The sequence below is a fragment of the Leuciscus leuciscus genome, assembly GCF_965113295.1.
Source record: "Leuciscus leuciscus genome assembly, chromosome: 1".
NCBI lineage: Eukaryota > Metazoa > Chordata > Actinopteri > Cypriniformes > Leuciscidae > Leuciscus > Leuciscus leuciscus.
This window is the reverse complement of record NC_138725.1, coordinates 12107746-12127630: the sequence shown is the minus strand read 5'-3', so window position 1 is coordinate 12127630 and position 19885 is coordinate 12107746. Positions and strand designations below refer to the sequence as shown.

General features: G+C 40.3%; 5 protein-coding genes across 7 annotated transcripts in view; 3 read left to right on the top strand and 2 right to left on the bottom strand.

Annotated features, from left to right (window-relative positions):
* Positions 1-19885, bottom strand: part of LOC309502936 (uncharacterized protein) — a 217345-nt gene that overhangs the window by 62148 nt on the left and 135312 nt on the right. The gene's annotated exons all lie outside the window — the stretch shown is intronic.
* Positions 1-19885, top strand: part of LOC309500223 (uncharacterized protein) — a 98487-nt gene that overhangs the window by 46215 nt on the left and 32387 nt on the right. The window lies entirely within an intron of this gene.
* LOC309502253 (uncharacterized protein) overlaps positions 1-19885 on the top strand; it is a 166849-nt gene that overhangs the window by 137241 nt on the left and 9723 nt on the right. The gene's annotated exons all lie outside the window — the stretch shown is intronic.
* LOC309499299 (uncharacterized protein) overlaps positions 266-19885 on the bottom strand; it is a 22431-nt gene continuing 2811 nt past the window's right edge. The window contains exons 2-3 of one of the 2 annotated variants that reach the window (XM_082170505.1): positions 11048-11336; positions 266-7536 (exon numbers count right to left, since the gene is read on the bottom strand). In XM_082170505.1, coding sequence (XP_082026631.1) covers positions 5816-7536; positions 11048-11105 — 1779 coding nt within the window. In that variant the 5' untranslated portion in view covers positions 11106-11336 and the 3' untranslated portion in view covers positions 266-5815. The remainder of the gene's footprint in view (positions 7537-11047; positions 11337-19885) is intronic. The other variant, XM_082170506.1, reaches the window with a different exon arrangement.
* LOC309473983 (uncharacterized protein) lies at positions 16533-18964 on the top strand. The gene is made up of 7 exons (XM_082136281.1): positions 16533-16673; positions 16764-16941; positions 17089-17450; positions 17603-17851; positions 17998-18169; positions 18258-18406; positions 18561-18964. The coding sequence occupies exons 3-7, from the start codon at positions 17297-17299 to the stop codon at positions 18737-18739; spliced, it is 903 nt and encodes a 300-aa protein (XP_081992407.1). The 5' UTR covers positions 16533-16673; positions 16764-16941; positions 17089-17296; the 3' UTR covers positions 18740-18964.

Here is a 19885-nt window from a genome sequence, read left to right as displayed (position 1 = left end):
ATAGCCTAGTACATTTGTGAAATTTGCTTTTTGAAAAAAAAAAAAAGGTGTTCATGTGATGTCACCCTATCAATATATCTTACTGGCAATTTTATAAAAGCCCTCTTTTATGGACATGGTCGATAAATGTCCGGGGAACACTATTAATTAAACTTTTCATGTACTCCTGCAGGGCGAGGACCACCTTGCGAATGGTTTGACAAACATATGTTTTCCCCTAGCTTCTGTGCGTCACCCACCGTGCAAGTATGTACCACTTGCAAAAAAAACAAAAAAAAAAACAACGCAATACAATTTGCGGTACAGTAAGTGCATGAATTCGACGTGTTAAATTCTTTATGTGCGGCTCAAGAAGTTCGCAAAGATAAGACATTCCTTCCGCGGAAAATCTGTATCTTTCATACAAGTAACTATCAGGAAAGGCAAGGGGATTTTGTCTGGCTAAAAACTCTTTCTCTACGAAGTGCTCGTCAAACAATTTGCGCTGAGATGTCCACCGGATTTGGAAGAAAAGGTGAAGTCATTGCAACAGACACTTGGAATAAGTTACGTCACCTATATGTTTCTTTGCTCTCAGCTGATTGGTCAAACTTCAGTCTGAGATCTTGAATCCAGAACATAACCTGCCCCGGAGCAGGTTAGCCGTGCAGCGTAAGATACCATGGCAACGAACACCGATTAAAGCCGAGCTACTTTCATAGTACCTAAAACCCAGGGTTGGCGGAAACTAAACTGAAACATAGCTGGCTAGCCACCTAATCCGGCTTCATGGTACAGGCCCCAGGCCTATAAGAAAAAGAAAATACAGAGAAGTGGGAGCTCAACTCACCAAATAGTTCAAACTGAGGCTGGATTTGATATAGTGAGGGCTATTATTTTCAACAACTATAGGGCTAAAAGCATGATAGAATTATTCTCTGGCAAAGAAAAAAATAGACACAAAATGTCAAAGAATTATTATTTTTGTTTACAAAACAAAGATACTGGTCACTCCCATCTTGTTTTAATAATTTTCTAGAGATAGATTGGAGAAGGAAAAATAACTCCAAATGGTCCAAAATTAGGAAATCAAAAATGATGTTAAAACTGGGATAATGAGATGGAAATGTTATTGGCCATGGATCCAAGATTAGGTCCAGATCTCACAAAACAAAAAGAATATGAAAAAGTAGAGCAAACAAATGACAAAATGCATTTGAGAAATTACAATTGGCTGCCTCACTCTCAACTGCACCATGCTTAGGCCTATTATTCTGAAATACTTAATCTAATTGAGTTTGAAAAAATAAAAAGAAAGAAGGGTTTATAACAGCGGTTTTTAACTGAACATTAAGATCACTGACACTTCTGAATAGTGTTTGCGTAGCTGTGTTGTGATGTTGTTTGTCTGGTTTGGTTTTGTTTTATGTCTGTCATCCTGCTGATCCTACGATGTGTTCCCTTGTCTTATGTGTCATATTCTGATTGGTTTATTGCCTTGATTGATCATAGGTGTCCCTTGTCTAGTCATTAGTCTTGTGTGCATTTAAGCCCTCGTGTTAGGCTTGTTACTTTGTCAAGTATTGTTTCACTGTAACTGCTGTTGGTAAGCCATCTCCATGTTCTTGTTTTAAGTGCCATGCCTTTGTTTTATGTTTGATCTAGTTTTGAATAAATACTGCACTTGGGTTCTTCAACCTTGCCTCCAGTGGACTCTGTTACAGGAAAGCCCCTGAAGCAAACACAATACTTGGCTATCAGAACCAACAAATATGAAATTATTACTAGTGCAAGAAGAATCAGCAGAAAATAAAAATCGGACAATAACAATAAGCTGTTGATAAAATGAAGTTTAAAATCATTGGTTACCCGTAAGCCAATCACATAACGTTTGGTTATGGCGTGTGTTATGCGCATGCTCAGCCACATCTAACTTCCACTGTAAACGCATGTATGATGCAAAAACTAAACCATCGAGCGAAATACCGCAGTGAACATGGCTGTGAATGACTTTTGCAGATTATGTGAAGTAAATCTACGCATCCACGGTACAATCAGCGTCTACGTCACGGCTCTCAGCCCGCCCTCTGTTCGTTGATTGGCCCGGCTGTTTTCAGGCCGGTGGAAAACTGAAAGATAGGCTGCTATCTCAGACTGACTACAGGAGCGAAATGAAATTAGCGGAAGTAGGAAGTCTGACGTAGTCAGGCTAGTTTTGACCATCAGAAAATATGAAAGATTTTACAAACAGTGTGTGGACAAAAGGTTCCCTTTCGAAAGTACTCTCGTGTTGCGTTAGTATCTTACGCTACGGGAAAACCCCTTTTCTCGAGAAGATTGAAGCCAAAAATTATCCTATAATTTTGTATTAATTTAAAACGCATTTACTGCAGCTAGCAGACCTAAGCGGGCTGACTCTGCGCGCTTATTGGCTGCTCTGCGGGAAACTGCTGCAACCTATAGAGAGGCAACTGTGACGCTTGAACCAATGGGGGCGCTTCGCGCGCCTCATGCCACACAGCCCGCCGAAACGGGCGTGGCCTGAGAGTATATAAGGCCGCCAGAAAGGTTGCTCGCTGGTTTCATCGACTGAAGCGATCAGTTCGAAGCATAAGCACGGCAAGGTTACGCAACACTCGTTCCCTCTTCTCAGGGAACCGAGGTTACGTTAGTAACCGAGACGTTCCCTTTCGAGAGTACTCTTGTGTTGCGTAAGTATCTTAAGCTACGGGAACCCAATGCAAAACGCCGTGCATGCTCAATAACTCCTACGAGTTAGTCCCCAGGGCAGTGCCCGGGGTTCATAACACGAGCGAGTCTACACGAGGTCAGTAAGTGGACCCTATATCAGTATGTAGGAAGAAGCCAAGCTAACTTAGACCCCTAAGAACTACAAGAAATATGAGCGCTTAGCACGGTATGTGACAGGTCATATCGGACTGAGTCAGACATGATGACTTTGGACAGTATGTCTTATACTGAAAATAGACTAGCCTGTAGGGCGGGAACTTCTAGGTTGTAAAACCTGATAAACGTAGACGGTGAGGCCCAGCCTGCCGCCATACAAATATCGTGAATCGAAATTCCACTGGACCAGGCCCACGACGAGGCCATGCCTCTAATCGAATGAGGTCTGATGCCCAAAGGGCAGTCGAGGCCTTTAGATGAATATGCCAAAGAAATAGCATCAACTATCCATCTTGAGAGGCTCTGCTTAGTGGTGTCCAGACCCTTGGTGCGGCCACCAAAAGACACAAAGAGCTGTTCTGACTGTCTGAAAACAGCAGAACGCTCCACGTAAACCCTCAGAGCCCTGACAGGGCAGAGAAGTTTAACATTGGTCTCCTCGTTAGAATCAGGGAGAGCAGACAGAGAAATCACTTGTGCCCTGAACTGAGTAGCAAGTGCTTTAGGCACGTAGCCGTGTTTTGGTTTGAGGATGACCTTGGAGTCATTAGGCCCAAACTCAAGACATGTAGCACTCACAGAGAGCGCGTGCAGGTCACCCACACGTTTTACTGAGGCGAGAGCCAGCAGAAAAACGGTTTTGAGCGAGAGATATTTCAAATCTACATCCTGCAAAGGTTCGAATGGTTCACCCTTCATGGCCTCTAGGACCGTAGAAAGGTCCCATATGGGAACCGAGGGGGGTCGAGGAGGATTTAGCCTCCGTGCTACTCGTAGGAAGCGGACTATTAAGTCGTTTTGCCCCAGTGACTGACCAGAAGCTGGCGTAACGAAAGCCGCTATGGCCGACACATACACTTTGAGTGGCATCTATAGCATTACTAAGACTTACACAGATATCAATAATCAGCATATGAATCTCAACAATGGTGACCATTAAAAAGTAATTCATGTCGCACTGCATGCTGGGAGCCATGAATACATTTTGTATTATACTAGTAACCAGCATGCATTTTTTAATGGTCACCGTTGTTGAGATTCATATGCTGATTATTGATATCTGTGTTAGTCTTAGTAATGCCATAGATGAAAACGGTTTGTGCACACACTGGTTGTAAAATCCTTAATTTTATCTGATTGTCACAATACTGCTGGGACTTATGCTATAGAATCAGTTTTGAAGAAAACCAATAGCATGTCGCCTGTTTATTCAGAGAACAGACTATGAATGAGTTCAGTGAGTCAGGTCACGAAATGATGATTGTCATCATAAACACTTAACCATCAACATCTGATCACATTTTCTGTTGATTTTTGTGCCATAACAAATGTGCGTTGTAAGAACACAGGTAACCGCAGCCAGAGATAAGGGTCAATAGCCCAACTAAAGCAAACACTGATCTCCAGCATGGTGATCTTAAACGAAACTCAATAAATCATCAACTTCTAAACCTCTGTTGATTCTCTAAAGAACTTGATAGATGTCTGAGAGAAATAGTTAAGTCAAACTGGTTAGTAATAAGTGAAGCTGGTAATGCTGTTTGTGGAGTTGTTTAATCATCCTCTGCTGAGATCTTCATATATTTAATGTCTTTTATCTTCAGTTGATTTTATCTAAGGCTGTGGCTGGAAGTCAGTTGTAGTTCTTGTGTATTCTGCTTGTTAACAGCAGGTGTTTATCACTAATACTCAATCATCACTTAATTAGTCACTTCATTTTACAATTATTATCCAATTATCATGCTGGGATTTCGAAATGTTCTTTAACTCATTCAGTTTGAGTTCTGTTTCAGTCATTGTGTCCGCATAACAAATTAAATTTCTCCTTTGTGTGAATCTTCAGGTGTTTCTTCAGGACTGAAGCCCATTGAAACTGTTTACCGCACTGATCACAGTTAAATAATCTTTCTTCAGACTGAAAAGCAGATGTGATTTCAGAATGAAAGCCTGAGCCTCTTCTTCTCAGTGTGAACTCTCACATGAATGTTCAGACTTGATTTACACGTGAAGCGTTTTTAACACTGAGGGCAGGAGACAGATTTTTTGGCTTCTGTTTTTCCTTTCTTGTTCATATTCATCAGGTCTAAAAGAAACATTAAATCAAGTGAGATTTCAAATGAGATTTACATGTAAAGTGAAACCCAAAGTCAAGATCACTGATGAGTTCAATAGTCATTTCAATCCTCATATTCCATCATATCTGGTCAACACTGCTGTGCACGATTATGATCTATTTTAATATCATGAAGATGATTTGTGTTATAACTAACTAGTTTGGTCATAAAACTCTAGATGGTGCATGCTTGACATGTAATCTGTAAGCAATCCCATCATTTCCAACGCCTTTCTAACATTAGCAGAGGAAGAATCTGGAAGCTTCTCATCTCTGTATTCTTGAAAAGTACCAGAGCAAATATAAAAACATGAACTGCTGTTAGAAAACATGAAAATACTGTTTGACGTTTTATCTTCACCATATTAAGTAATACCAGAAAGAGAAAGCTGCACAGCGCTGCTATGTATATTGCTTTATTTCTGCTTGTTTTAACATGAGCGCCACCTACTGTCAGAGAGTGATTTTGCATTGCTTTGAACAGACAAATCACATGTCAAAATCAGATTTTTTATATCACACATTCATGTTGGGTTGAACACGAGTTAATAGAAACCAATCAAACAACAAAATGTCCGTTGCTCATCGTGGCTGTTAAGAAACTAATGAATGAATGAGCCATTTATATAGCACTACTATTTACTACTGTACACACCAATCGCTTTACAATAACATCAGGTGTCGGCCTCATTCACAACCTGGATGACTCAAAAGCAGCCACAGTGAAACAGCGCCAGCTATAGGTGGAGAGGAGAGATTTGACTGACTAACTTAAACCGGAGAGATTTTATTGCTCAGCACATAAAGATGACCTTCTTACTGTGATCTCAGACTGTAGTGATGTGGTTTCTCCACTGCATGGATCTTCATGTGTATCTTGAGGTGACTTTTAATAGCGAAACTCTTCCCGCACTGATCACACGTTTGCGGCTTCTCTCCAGTGTGGATCCTCTCATGTTTTTTCAGAGATGATGAACAACCGAATCTCTTGTCACAGTGTGAACACTTGTAAGGTTTTTCTCCAGTGTGGATCCTCTCATGTGTTTTCAGATGTTCTGACTGACTGAATCTCTTGTCACAGTGTGAACACTTGTAAGGTTTTTCTCCAGTGTGGATCCTCTCATGTGATTTCAGATGTTCTGACTGAATGAATTTCTTGTCACAGTGTGAACACTTGTAAGGTTTTTCTCCAGTGTGAATTCTCTCGTGCAGTTTTAAACATGTTGCTGTAGTAAAAGTCTTCTCACACTCAAAGCACATGTACTCTCTCACAGCAGTATGAGTTTTCTGATGTTTATGTAAAGATTGCAGCAGTGAAAAACTCTTTCCACACACAGAACATGAATGCGGCTTCTCCTTTGTATGAACTGTCAGGTGTCTCTTCAGGTTTGATGCGCAAATAAATGTTTTGCTGCATTGATCACATGTGACCGGCTTCTCTCCAGTGTGGATCCTCATGTGAAGCTCATGCTTTTGTTTGGTTGTGAAACCCTTTCCACATTGATCACATGTAAATGGCTTTTCTCCCGTGTGAACTCTCACGTGAATCTCCAGACTGCGCTTGTATGTGAAACTCTTTCCACATTGATCACACGTATGTGGTTTTTCTCCAGTGTGGATCCTCTCATGTGTTTTCAGATGTGTTGATCGACTGAATCTCTTGTCACAGTGTGAACACTTGTGAGGTTTTTCTCCAGTGTGAATTCTCTGGTGCTGTTTTAAATTGCTTGCTGTAATAAAAGTCTTCTCACACTCAAAGCACATGTACTCTCTCACACCAGTGTGTATTTTCTGATGTGTTTGTAAAGTTCGCATCAGTGAAAAACTCATTCCACACACAGAACATGAATATGGCTTCTCCTTCATATGAACTTTCAGGTGTCTCTTCAGGTTTGATGCGCACATAAATGTTTTGCTGCATTGATCACATGTATATGGCTTCTCTCCAGTGTGGATTCTTATGTGAATCTCATGATTACGTTTGGTTGTGCAACCCTTTCCACACTGAGTGCAGGTTGTAGATTTCTTGTCTTTTCTTTTCTTTAAAAATGTGCCTTTAGTCTTTGAGCGACTCAAAGGTTTTTCTCCAGGTTTGACATGATGTTCCTCCTTCACTTCACTCAGTTCTTCACGCTCCTCCTTCACTTCACTCAGTTCTTCTCTCTCCTCCTTCACTTCACTCAGTTCTTCACTCTCCTCCTTCACTTCTCTCAGTTCTTCACTCTCCTCCTCCACTTCTCTCAGTTCTTCACTCTCCTCCTTCACTTCACTCAGTTCTTCACTCTCCTTCTCTTCACTCAGTTCTTCACTCTCCTTCTCTTCACTCAGTTCTTCACTCTCCTTCTCTTCACTCAGTTCTTCACTCTCCTCCTTCACTTCACACAGTTCTTCACTCTCCTCCTTCACTTCACACAGTTCTTCACTCTCCTCCTTCACTTCTCTCAGTTCTTCACTCTCCTCTTTCACTTCACTCAGTTCTTCACTCTCCTCCTTCACTTCTCTCAGTTCTTCACTCTCCCCGCTCTCTTCAATCAGGTCTGAAATGAAAGAAAATAAAGTTTAATTGCATTTCCAGTACATGTGTCACATTCAAAGTTTGTGTTCATGTCATGTTTGCCTGTGACACCCAGGTGTGTCTCGCTTTCCAGTCTTCTGTTCTGTGTATTTAAGAAATGTGTATCAGTCTGTTCCTTGTCTGTTGTCGCTGCTATATGTTTAATTGTTCTGTTCATGTTTCTTTTGATCCAGTTTGTGAGTATTAGAGTTTGTTTAAATGCTGCAATTAAGATCCTGCATTCTTCCCTGCTTCAACCAACATGTGACAACATCCACATTCAAAGAGAGAAATGATTATAAACTCAAAGGACATAAACTGAGCCCTAAAATACTAGCATAATTTTGATGAGTTTTAATAAATAAATGATGCATGTTCCTGAAAATCTCCATGAATGAGGAACATAGATCTTCCAATTATTACTTTGAAAACATTATAGGCACAAATCCCATGTTTGTGTCAAGAGAACTATTAAAAATATTTGATCAATGACACAATTATCTAATGTAATAAACACATTAAACATATACAACAGTGCCATAACATTTTCAATTCAAGAACTGTTTTTTTTTTTCCAGCTGAACTTTTGTTTATTATAACAGATGACATCATAAACAGCAGGTTTAAAGGTGTTCTAAGTGATGTTGGGTCACTTCCTGTTGAGGTGTCAAACAAAAAGGAGGCCAGATCGACCTTCCCTTCATATCATCATCCCGTTCCCTCCCCCGCCCTTCCGTGCTTCCTGAAACAGGTTTTTCCGATGTAAATTCTGGACTTTGCGCGTTCCTTCTCCTTTTCCCTCTTCTTTGTTATTTATTCATCAGAACGTCGTCTCTTTGGTCGTGTTTCGGCCATATCAGAATTCAAGAGAATATAATTCTAAAGTTAGTCGTTGTCTAGGACATCTCTCTTCTAGCTAACTTCCCTCTTCATGCTTCTCTCTCCTCCACTCCCCACAACCCCAAATAATTTTTGTCGGTTATTGGCTAGAACACTGTTTGTTATGATTTGTGGTGCAGGTTGGCCCAGTTTGTTTTTGTTGCCGTTTGTAGAGCCTGGACAGTCTACAGAGACCGCGTTTTTTTTAAAGTGTGTTCAGGGGACAGGCAGCAAGCGGATAGTGAGGAGATATGCTGTATGTGACAAAAAATGTTTCAGCCTAAAAAATATGTGACCAGAAGGGAAGAACACACACTGCAAGCACATCATCAAGGAAAGTGTGTTTCTCACAGCGCACCATAACCTTTTATGGAAGGTTTGAGTGGTTTGTGTGTGTGTGAGGCACAATGCCAGCAAATTAGCTCAAAGAGGAAAATAAATAATTATGACAAGTTATATTTGAGTATTTATGTGTGCGCATGTATAATATATATATATACAGTGAGGAAAATAAGTATTTGAACACCCTGCTATTTTGCAAGTTCTCCCACTTGGAAATCATGGAGGGGTCTGAAATTGTCATCGTAGGTGCATGTCCACTGTAAGAGACATAATCTAAAAAAAAAAATCTAGAAATCACAATGTATGATTTTTTAAACTATTTATTTGTATGATACAGCTGCAAATAAGTATTTGAACACCTGTCTATCAGCTAGAATTCTGACCCTCAAAGACATGTTAGTCTGCCTTTAAAATGTCCACCTCCACTCAATTTATTATCCTAAATTAGATGCACCTGTTTGAGGTCGTTAGCTGCATAAAGACACCTGTCCACCCCATACAATCAGTAAGAATCCAACTACTAACATGGCCAAGACCAAAGAGCTGTCCAAAGACACTAGAGACAAAATTGTACACCTCCACAAGGCTGGAAAGGGCTATGGGGAAATTGCCAAGCAGCTTGGTGAAAAAAGGTCCACTGTTGGAGCAATCATTAGAAAATGGGAGAAGCTAAACATGACTGTCAATCTCCCTCGGACTGGGGCTCCATGCAAGATCTCACCTCGTGGGGTCTCAATGATCCTAAGAAAGGTGAGAAATCAGCCCAGAACTACACAGGAGGAGCTGGTCAATGACCTGAAAAGAGCTGGGACCACCGTTTCCAAGGTTACTGTTGGTAATACACTAAGACGTCATGGTTTGAAATCATGCATGGCACGGAAGGTTCCCCTGCTTAAACCAGCACGTCAAGGCCTGTCTTAAGTTTGCCAATGACCATTTGGATGATCCAGAGGAGTCATGGGAGAAAGTCATGTGGTCAGATGAGACCAAAATATAACTTTTTGGTCATAATTCCACTCAACGTGTTTGGAGGAAGAAGAATGATGAGTACCATCCCAAGAACACCATCCCTGCTGTGAAGCATGGGGGTGGTAGCATCATGCTTTGGTTTATTTATTTTTCTGCACATGGGACAGGGCGACTGCACTGTATTAAGGAGAGGATGACCGGGGCCATGTATTGCAAGATTTTGGGGAACAACCTCCTTCCCTCAGTTAGAGCATTGAAGATGGGTCGAGGCTGGGTCTTCCAACATGACAATGACCCGAAGCACACAGCCAGGATAACCAAGGAGTGGCTCTGTAAGAAGCATATCAAGGTTCTGGCGTGGCCTATCCAGTCTCCAGACCTAAACCAAATATGGTTGTTGGTGCCAGACGGGCCGGTCTGAGTATTTCACAATCTGCTCAGTTACTGGGACTTTCACGCACAACCATTTCTAGGGTTTACAAAGAATGGTGTGAAAAGGGAAAAACATCCAGTATGCGGCAGTCCTGTGGGAGAAAATGCCTTGTTGATGCTAGAGGTCAGAGGAGAATGGGCCGACTGATTCAAGCTGATAGAAGAGCAACTTTGACTGAAATAACCACTCGTTACAACCGAGGTATGCAGCAAAGCATTTGTGAAGCCACAACACGCACAACCTTGAGGCGGATGGGCTACAACAGCAGAAGACCCCACCGGGTACCACTCATCTCCACTACAAATAGGAAAAAGAGGCTACAATTTGCACAAGCTCACCAAAATTGGACAGTTGAAGACTGGACAAATGTTGCCTGGTCTGATGAGTCTCGATTTCTGTTGAGACATTCAGATGGTAGAGTCAGAATTTGGCGTAAACGGAATGAGAACATGGATCTATCATGCCTTGTTACCACTGTGCAGGCTGGTGGTGGTGGTGTAATGGTGTGGGGGATGTTTTCTTGGCACACTTTAGGCCCCTTAGTGCCAATTGGGCATCGTTTAAATGCCACGGCCTACCTGAGCATTGTTTCTGACCATGTCCATCCCTTTATGACCACCATGTACCCATCCTCTAATGACTACTAATGGGGAACGGGAGCTTCGTGCCCTGGATGTGCATCCTACAAATCTCCATCAACTGCAAGATGCTATCCTATCAATATGGGCCAACATTTGTTATTACTTCAGTGGCGAATTCAAAAAGCATTTGAAATTCAAATGCAATCGCAAAAACGACAAAAAAAAACTGTATTCTGCGTTTTTTAATAGTTCTTCAGCATCATGATTGAATGAAGAATATGAACACCAACCTCTTTGTTCTTCAGGATCTTCAGTGTGTTTCATTCTGCAGGGTTCTGGATCACTCATGTTCTCACTGTCCTCTTTAATAAACTCTTTAGTCTTTGCAGATTTCAGCTCTTCCTGATGCTCGTCTTCACTTGTAGCTGATGAGAATATTCCAGCATTTATAAGATAATTACAGTGGGAGGAGCTTCACTGATGATGTGACTAATGTGGGAGGATCTTCAGCTTCACTGATGATTAGACTGATGTGGGAGGAGCTTCACTGATGATGTGATTGCTGTAAGAGGAGCTGATCTGCAAAAATCAAAGTTGTCAGTTACGGAGTTTGTTTTAATACTAAATTACACATCTAAGCATTTATGTCTATATCTTAGGGCTGCACGATTAATCGTATTTTAATTGCGATAATGATATCTGTCTGCCACGATTAATTAACCATAATCGTCGCGAGATCAATGTGTAAATACCAAGCACAAAACAATAGGGGTGTAACGATACCCTCATGTCACGATTCGATATCACGATACTGAACTCACTGCTGATAAAACAGCTTCACCGAGACGAGACTACAAAGAGATAGCCTATGCATTTGTTTGTGTGTGATTCCTTTATAAAAGTTTCCAAACATACATATTTAATGGCATGAAATTACAGTGTAATCACTAGCCCCGTTTACATGCACACTTTTTTGCTGTTCTGATTGAGATCGTTCCGATTGACGGATTCGGGTTGACTGTTTACATGGGATGTTATCTAAACCGATCTGGTGTTTACATGTGCTGACACCTTCAATCAGAATCATTTTGTGACACGTCTGGAAGCTCATTATTTCCGCGTTTTCAATCCTTTCAAGCCAGCGTGTCCACTGTCGGGCCAGTGCGTTTCTTTCCACTGCCTGAAGTTCTGCAGCGCTTCACTAAAACACGCCCGTAACACACCTCTCTGAGTACGTCACACAAACACATAATTTCACCAACAAATGGAAGTTTTATCAGAAAACTATCAGAAAGAAATCACTGGAAACAACAAAACAAACACGACAAAAGCGACCGTTTGCAGGCATTTTTGTTGTTTAATTGAATATTTAAATCCCAAGCATCGATGTTTTAGCCTGGCTCCGCCCTCCTACGTACTTCCGCTCAATTTCATTTTCCTTCAGTACTACGTCTGGTGCTGCGTTCCAGTCCACTTTTAGACATGCACTTGCGAACTTCCCTAAGCACTTCCCCTCGGGGGAATCCCTGCCACCATTTTGAAGTGCGTTCCACTGAAGTGGACGAGGGAAGTTTAGATGGACAGACCCTCGTTCCCTCGATTTTGACCGAGGGAGCGAGTCTACTTCATATGTACACTTCAGGCACCTATATGTCCCACAATGCAGTACGATTGTGACGTCACCACAGATCTCGTTTTATCACCACCACAACAGACAACTCTATGATATATTATATATATATATATATATATATATATATATATATATATATATATATATATTTATTTAAAACAACCCAAACACACATATAAACATTTGGATGCTGCATTAAACAAATTCTTAAAGAAAAAAAAAATGTAAATAATAAATCAACTACATAGCTGATTCCAAGTGATCAAGGGCTTAGGACGTTCCAATTCAGCCCATTGCAGTTTCCGCCAGTAGTGGGCACTCGCAATGACGTACATCCGAGTGAACGAGACGGAGGGAAGTTAGCAAGTGAAGGGCATGACAACTTTGGACTGGAACGCAGCCTGGGACTGCTGTATATTCTTAGGTTTCCAGAAATACATTTTTTGCAGGACCAATCAACGAACAGAGGGAGTGGCTGAGAACGATGACGTTGAGATCGTGCGCTAGTTTGAGTTGACATACGTCACGACCAAATGTTAGCGATTGGTTATGGCAGATCCAGAGTGACTCTGGGCAGACCCAATAGTTTTAAACTTCAACAGAGTACCCGCCTACAAGGAAGTTAACGCTTGTCAATGGAGAGAGGCCAGACTCTCTGTACAAAGAAATTGAATTGAATTGAATTGAACAACTTTATTAATCCCGGTAGGGAAACTGGTTTGCCACCAACCATACAGCCATCACAATACACAACTAACAAACAATAAATAATTCTGCATTAGAAGACTAATAAAACCTGATTAGGAGACACAATTTAAAAAAATTCAATATCACAGTTCAAAAGTATAAAAATACAAACACTATAAAAAAAACAAAAAAACAAGGATAATATTTAGTAATTAACAATGTTCGTTGAAGTATCTGATCGCTGCAGGAACAAAATACCTTCTCATGCGCTCACTAGAGCACCGAGGCATAACCAATCGCTTACTGAAAGAGCTTCTGAGTCCCTTAAACAAATTGTGTAGTGGATGGCCTTCAAAAAGCAGGACAATTTTTAATTTTGAACTTATCCTCTTCTCCACAATAACCTCCAATACATCTGGGTTAAAACCAATAACTGAACCAGCTCTCTTTATCAGCTTATTTATTCTATTTTTGTCCTCAGCAGATATACTGCCCCCCCAGCAAAGTACAGCATAAAAAAGAACACTAGCTAAAATCCCTTGATAAAAAACATTTAAGAGCTTTGTGCTGATGTTGAATGATCTGAGTTTTCTCAAAAAGAAGAGTCTCGACTGAGCTTTCTTCATTACAACATTGGTGTTCTCTTTCCAATTAAATTTTTCATCCAAATGGACACCTAAAAATGTATATGACTGCACAATTTCGATCAACTGACCATTAATTGTAACTGGAAGGACCTTCTCTTTTTTCTTTCTGAAATCAATCACAAGTTCTTTAGTCTTCCCTACATTCAGTTTTACGCCACGCGTAAAAGCGTTTTTTTTTTAAATGCCTCGGGTTCGTTTTTTTGGTTTGACGCGCCGCGTCAAAAACTATCCGACCAATGAGATTGCCGCTTTTGCTCACGTGTCTGGAGCTTCTGAAGTTACAGTAAAACACAACTTGGGGGCGCTCAAACACAAAACGGTCTTGCCGAGCACACATACGTAACAGCGAAGAAGATATACGCCAAGTAGCGAAGAACTATATGACAAACGCGACAGCGACTACAAAAATCTTGTTAAAAGAGAACTGTTATGGAGTGGTATTGCAGAGTATGGAGTGGTATTGTATTTCTGTTTTACATTAAGCGCCATCTAATGTCAGGGAATGAATTTGCATGTTCACTCAGCTCATCGTCAGCGAAAATCGCTTGGGTGTGAACACAAAAAACGCGCTGAAAAACGCTGGCGAATAACACGCGCTGATATTCGTCCCAGTGTGTACGGGCCTTAAAGGTCCCATGACATGAAATTCTCACTTTCTGAGGTTTTTTAACATTAATATGAGTTCCCCTAGCCTGTATATGGTCCCCAAGTTTCTAGAAATTTGAATCGGTGTAAATCGAGCTTTTTCTATCTTTCTCTGCCTTTGAGAAAATGGAAGCTCAATCGCGCTGATCTTGAATCTCCTCTTTGTGACGTTATAAGGAGGAATGTTACCTCCCCTTTCTCTGCTTTGCCCGCCCAGGCGCCCAGAGAATATTTCCCGCCCATGAGAAAATAAGCTAGGAAGTAGGAACGCGCGCGCGCGAGCGATTTTAGTTTGTCTACGAGAGATAACATGGCGTTTGAGCGAGCGAAGCACAATAAATGTTCAATAATTGGATGTATAAATGAACACCGAAGCCTTTTTTTAGTTCCTTCATCCAAGCCACAGAAGAACCAGTGGATTCATTTCATTTTCTCTGGAAATGCGCCGACACAAATTCCGAAATTTTTGCATGTCTGCGGCAAACATTTCACAGACGACTGTTTCGTCAACTTGGGACAATACAGAGCTGGGCTTGCTGAACGTTTGAACCTAAAGTCTGGATCAGTACCAACTCTCTTTGGCTCAGCTACTACACACCTCGGACAAGTAAGTCAACTAATGATATATAAGTGTGTTGTTTTACTGTTTATGGTTACCTAGATTGTTACACGTAGAATGTGGCTGTAGCATTACCTATGCAGTTAGCTGCTACTTGCGCTAACGTAAAGGTAGACAGCATTAAGTATGTGTGTGAATACACACACTGTAACGTGAGTGTTGTACACTTCTTTGTTATTTTGGATAACCGTTTTCCTGTTGGTTATATGTCGCGCGCGATATCCGCATTTCAAGATCGCAGAGCTTGATGTAATTGTAATAAGATAAATTACAGACGTTACAGATCTCTGTGTACTAGAACACCTAGGCTCAAAAAACTGTTTTTCCCCCATGCAATCTCCAGCTTAAACAGCTAACACAGCAATTAACACCTGTTTTATTATCAGCACGTAAAACACTTTTCAACTTTTATTTATAGAGCTGTACACAATGCACAAATAAGTCTGTTTCAGATCTGTTTCAGATGTATACCACAATATAATTATATATATATATACACACACTGTATTACTTTTAAGATATGAAATATAAATTATGTAAACAAATTATGTAATATAATTTTGTCATTTCATAGATCTAATTTTAAGTATTATTGTTATTCACTAAACATGCTTATCTTCTATCTTCTTACAAGTTGCTCATGTAATATATACAAAGTAATACATTGAGTACTAATTTGACCTTTTTGTCTCTATACAGGCCAGCACATCAAGTGCTTGCTTTCAGCTGCCTCTCTCAAGGGATGTTGCCTGCCAGACAGATGACCTGGAAACACATACTGTAGGCACACAGCTATCCTTAAAGACTCTGCAACCCAAATTTAAAAGTGAAGGTATGTACCTACCACCTGTAAATGCATTTACTTTTGATTAGTAGGTATTCTGCCATTTTTTTCTTTGCTTTCATGTGTTGTCATTAGACTTTCCTAATTAAATTATATTTGGGACGCAGGTGTTCAGGCAACTGTCTCCTGCAAAAATTTTGGTGTTGGGACGACCAATGCAGACCCTCTGTGCCTGTCATCGACACCTTTAAAAAAAACACACAAAAGACCTCGTCTAGACCTTGATGAACTGTTCGAGGACAATCCATTGGAGGGCAGCTCTTTAGTGGAAGCTTCAAGGGGACATGATTCCACTTATGATCCTGCAGACTCCATCACTGCATCGTTATACTCCAGTCAACAGTCGTAAGTTACTGAGTGTTTAAATATATGTGTGGCTCGCATTCTAACATAAAGGATTAGTCTCAGTGAGACTGTTGTTTATAGCATTCTTTTATGATTTTTTATGTGCATAATAATTATTACACCAGTCGAAAACAGGGTGATGGTTTACAGTTCAGTCCAGACGAAAGCTCAATCTGTTTAAGTAAAAATGTTTTTTCTTTTGTCTTTGGTTTGATATAGTGAAGATTCATCCACTCCCACCCACAACAACAAAAAGTACATAGTGTATGAGAACTGCATCATGGACTTGTTTAATTTATGTCCGGTCTGCACGCGGGCATGCAATGTGAGGACCCAAAGGCTGGGGACATTCCTGTCTGTGAAGCAGCTGTGCCCCCATTGCACATTTTCAAGACAATGGAATAGCCAGCCTATCCTTGGTAGCATGCCAGCTGGAAATCTGAACCTTTCTGTCGCCGTTTACCTGAGTGGTGCATCGTTCATACAAATCGAAAAGGTAAATGATGTGCAACTGTAGTTTTTTTTTAACTGAATTACTTCGATTTAGCTCAAATTACATGTATTATTTATCCACCCACATTAACAGGTCTTCAATACAATGAAGCTACAGTTGTTTCGGTATAAAACATTTCGCCGCCATGCCAGAGCTTTCATTGAACCCGCAATTATTCACCACTGGAAAGTCTCACAGGATCTGAATCTGCAGCGGCTAAGTCAGGAGGAAAAAGTTATACTTGGTGGTGACATGAGAGCTGACTCTCCAGGTATTGATACTTTACTGAAATAGTGTAGTTTATACATGGGTTACATATTGTTTGAAGTTAAAAGGAGTGAAGTGAATAAAATGCCAGACATAATACTGAATGGTGATTACTAATGTCAATATTTGAAAAAAACAACAACAACAACAGGGTACTCTGCAAAATATGGGAGTTATACAATGATGGATCTCAATACTAACACCGTTGTGGACATTCAGTTGGTTCAGGTGAGTTGTCAAAAAATATGTTTTAAAGTGGTTATTGATTTCAATTTGAAAATCAAAGTCTATAATGCATTTTCAATTAACATATTGTTTTTCTGTGTTAACAGAGCAACGAGGTTGGTGGTAGCTGCCACATGGAAAAAGAGGGCCTGACGAGGAGTCTAGCATTACTGGAGTCGCGTGGCGTCAACCTTGATTGCATTGTCACTGATCGTCATCCACAAGTACAGAAGTTCCTCAGGGAGAGAAAAATAACCCATTACTATGATGTCTGGCACATGGCAAAAGGTATATTGTCAGTGCCAATATGGATCTGCTTGATGTCCATAGTCCATTATATCATACAAAATCTACCAGATAATCACCAGTGTATGTGACACCCACGTCACAGCGGGTTGTTATGGGTTAACTAAGTGGAATGTATTTTGCTTTCATTGTAGGACTTTCAAAGAAACTGGAAGCAATCAGTAAGCAGAAAGACTGTGAGATACTCAAAAAGTGGATGAAAAGCATCAACAATCACATATACTGGACTGCAGCTGGCTCAACATCCGAGCCAGAGAGAATTGCAAAGTGGAACGCAATCCTGAACCATGTTCGAGATGTCCATACACATGAGGATCCTCTTTACCCCAAGTGCGAGCATGCAATCCGCAAGACAACTGACAAGAGTAAATGGCTCCAAGCAGGTATTTCATCAATATACAGGCTAAATGACAAAAAAGTAAATGGACAACTACACAGTTATTTAGTCACTTTCAGAAATTTACCTGAGATCAGCGCTGTAATATTCTGTACTGTATTGTTTTCTAATATATTTTCTTATTGTCTGCAGATTCTCAAGCTTTCAACAAGTTGGAGAAGTTGCTAACAAACAAAAGAATGCTGAAGGATGTTGCAAAACTGAGCCCCCACCACCAAACTTCATCGTTGGAGGCTTTCCATGCCGTCATCCTTCGTTTTGCCCCAAAGAATGTTGTCTTTACCTTTATTGGAATGCTGTGCAGGTAAAATAAAGTTTGTTTACTACGATATTTTAGGCTACTATTCCCAAAAGTATTGTCAATATCAACACGTTTTGTCTTGTATTTCCAGGCTCTACCTGGCTGCTATGCATTATAATGAAAATGCAGACCGACCACAAGCAGAAACAGAGGAAGGTGTACCTCTCTTCAAAATCTCCTTTCCAAAGGGTAGGAAGGGAGAGTGCATAGCTAAACCTCAAAAGACACAGCCGACCTTTGGTAAGGGTTCAAATCAATTCAAACAACACATATTTTGGAATTCTCAAATGTATTTCTTTAATACAAATAAATAATAAACAAAAAAAAAACATAAAAACAAAACACAACCAATTGAAACGAAAAATTATATTTGTGCTTGTGTTTTATTATACAGGTTATGTTGCTAACCTGATGGACCTAATTTTTGAGGAAGTCTTTGTCAACCCTACGCCATACACTGATGCGCTGTTGGCCATCCCTGTCCCAGAGGACCTATCAGCGCAGTATGAGAAGCCGGACAAGGACGAGCTCATTGCCAGCTTTGTGTCAAGGTTCAAACGGGGGGCAGTTTAAACCCAACGTAGTGTCCTTCCTCATCAGGAAACACTGAGCGGATGCGCAGGACCACACAAGCTGGAATAATGACCCGGATTCTGCGTCCCAGGAGGCCCCAGCACCAGCTCACAAATGAACGATAGGAGAGATACCTGTAGCGACTGAACAGAAATTATTGATATTTAGTTTTGCAAAGATGTATTATTATGTTTATGTTTGCATCTTCAATGCTTGTTTTTATACAAGCATTGAAATAGCTTTTTTTTTTATAAAAAGCTTGATTTTTATAGTTTCTTTTCCCTCTGATGTAAGTAAATCTTGACACTGCCTATACTATAGAGTGAAAATTAGGCTCAATGTTTGTTGGTGGAATAAAAAGTCAAGACTCAAGACAAGACTTTATTATTTTATTAACTTATGTAACAAAGCACAACTTACTGGTGTATTCCTCTCAAACGTAGAGGACCATAGTCAGCTTTGTATATTTGGCCAGCATTCTGCAAAGAGTAGACATTGAGGCAGACAGGCTCCAATCCAGGATGGTCAACCATACATGTGAGCTGTTCTTCGACCTCCCGTAGTCTTCTAGTAACCTAATTACAATTAGAAAAGGTAAGTGTCATTTTTAGGCACAATTAGTTGTCAAATGAAGAGATAAAGTAGTTTACAACTTAGTGGTGAGAATGCTACCTGAGGTATCTCCAAGCAGCAAATATTCTCAGCTTCTGTGGGCATGGTAGCACATTTTTCACAACGGCACCTGTACAAAAAGGTATATGTAATAATGGCTTTTTTTATTAAAACTAACATCATAAAGTATGATTTTTTTTTTTTACTTTGAGCAATTCTAGAGCTATAATTGATTCTTCTTAGGAGCATACAAAACAAAACAGCTCCTTGGAAAAAATTGAATGTAATAAACAAAGGTTTGTTTTAGTTCAGATTAACATTTGAGGGCAGCAATTGTATTCATAATGTCAAAATAAAACCAACGTAATGTTACTTAAAGGCATTATAGCCTACTATTCCTGCCATTACGTTTGGCATTTGATGTCAATGTTGTGGTCGCGCCGGCGTCTCTACATTTGAAATAAAGAGAACCGAAAGCCTCGTACCGAACGGTTCAATACGAATACGTGTAACGTTAAACCCCTAATATATATA

What these genes read in the sequence shown, in the direction of transcription:
- LOC309473983 (XM_082136281.1), top strand. Translation starts at nt 17,297, where the DNA reads ATGGAAAAAGAGGGCCTGACGAGGAGTCTAGCATTACTGGAGTCGCGT. An exon ending in TGTCTGGCACATGGCAAAAG is followed by an intron (nt 17,451 to 17,602) that starts GTATATTGTCAG and finishes CTTTCATTGTAG; the next exon opens with GACTTTCAAAGAAACTGGAA. An exon ending in TTTATTGGAATGCTGTGCAG is followed by an intron (nt 18,170 to 18,257) that starts GTAAAATAAAGT and finishes TTGTATTTCCAG; the next exon opens with GCTCTACCTGGCTGCTATGC.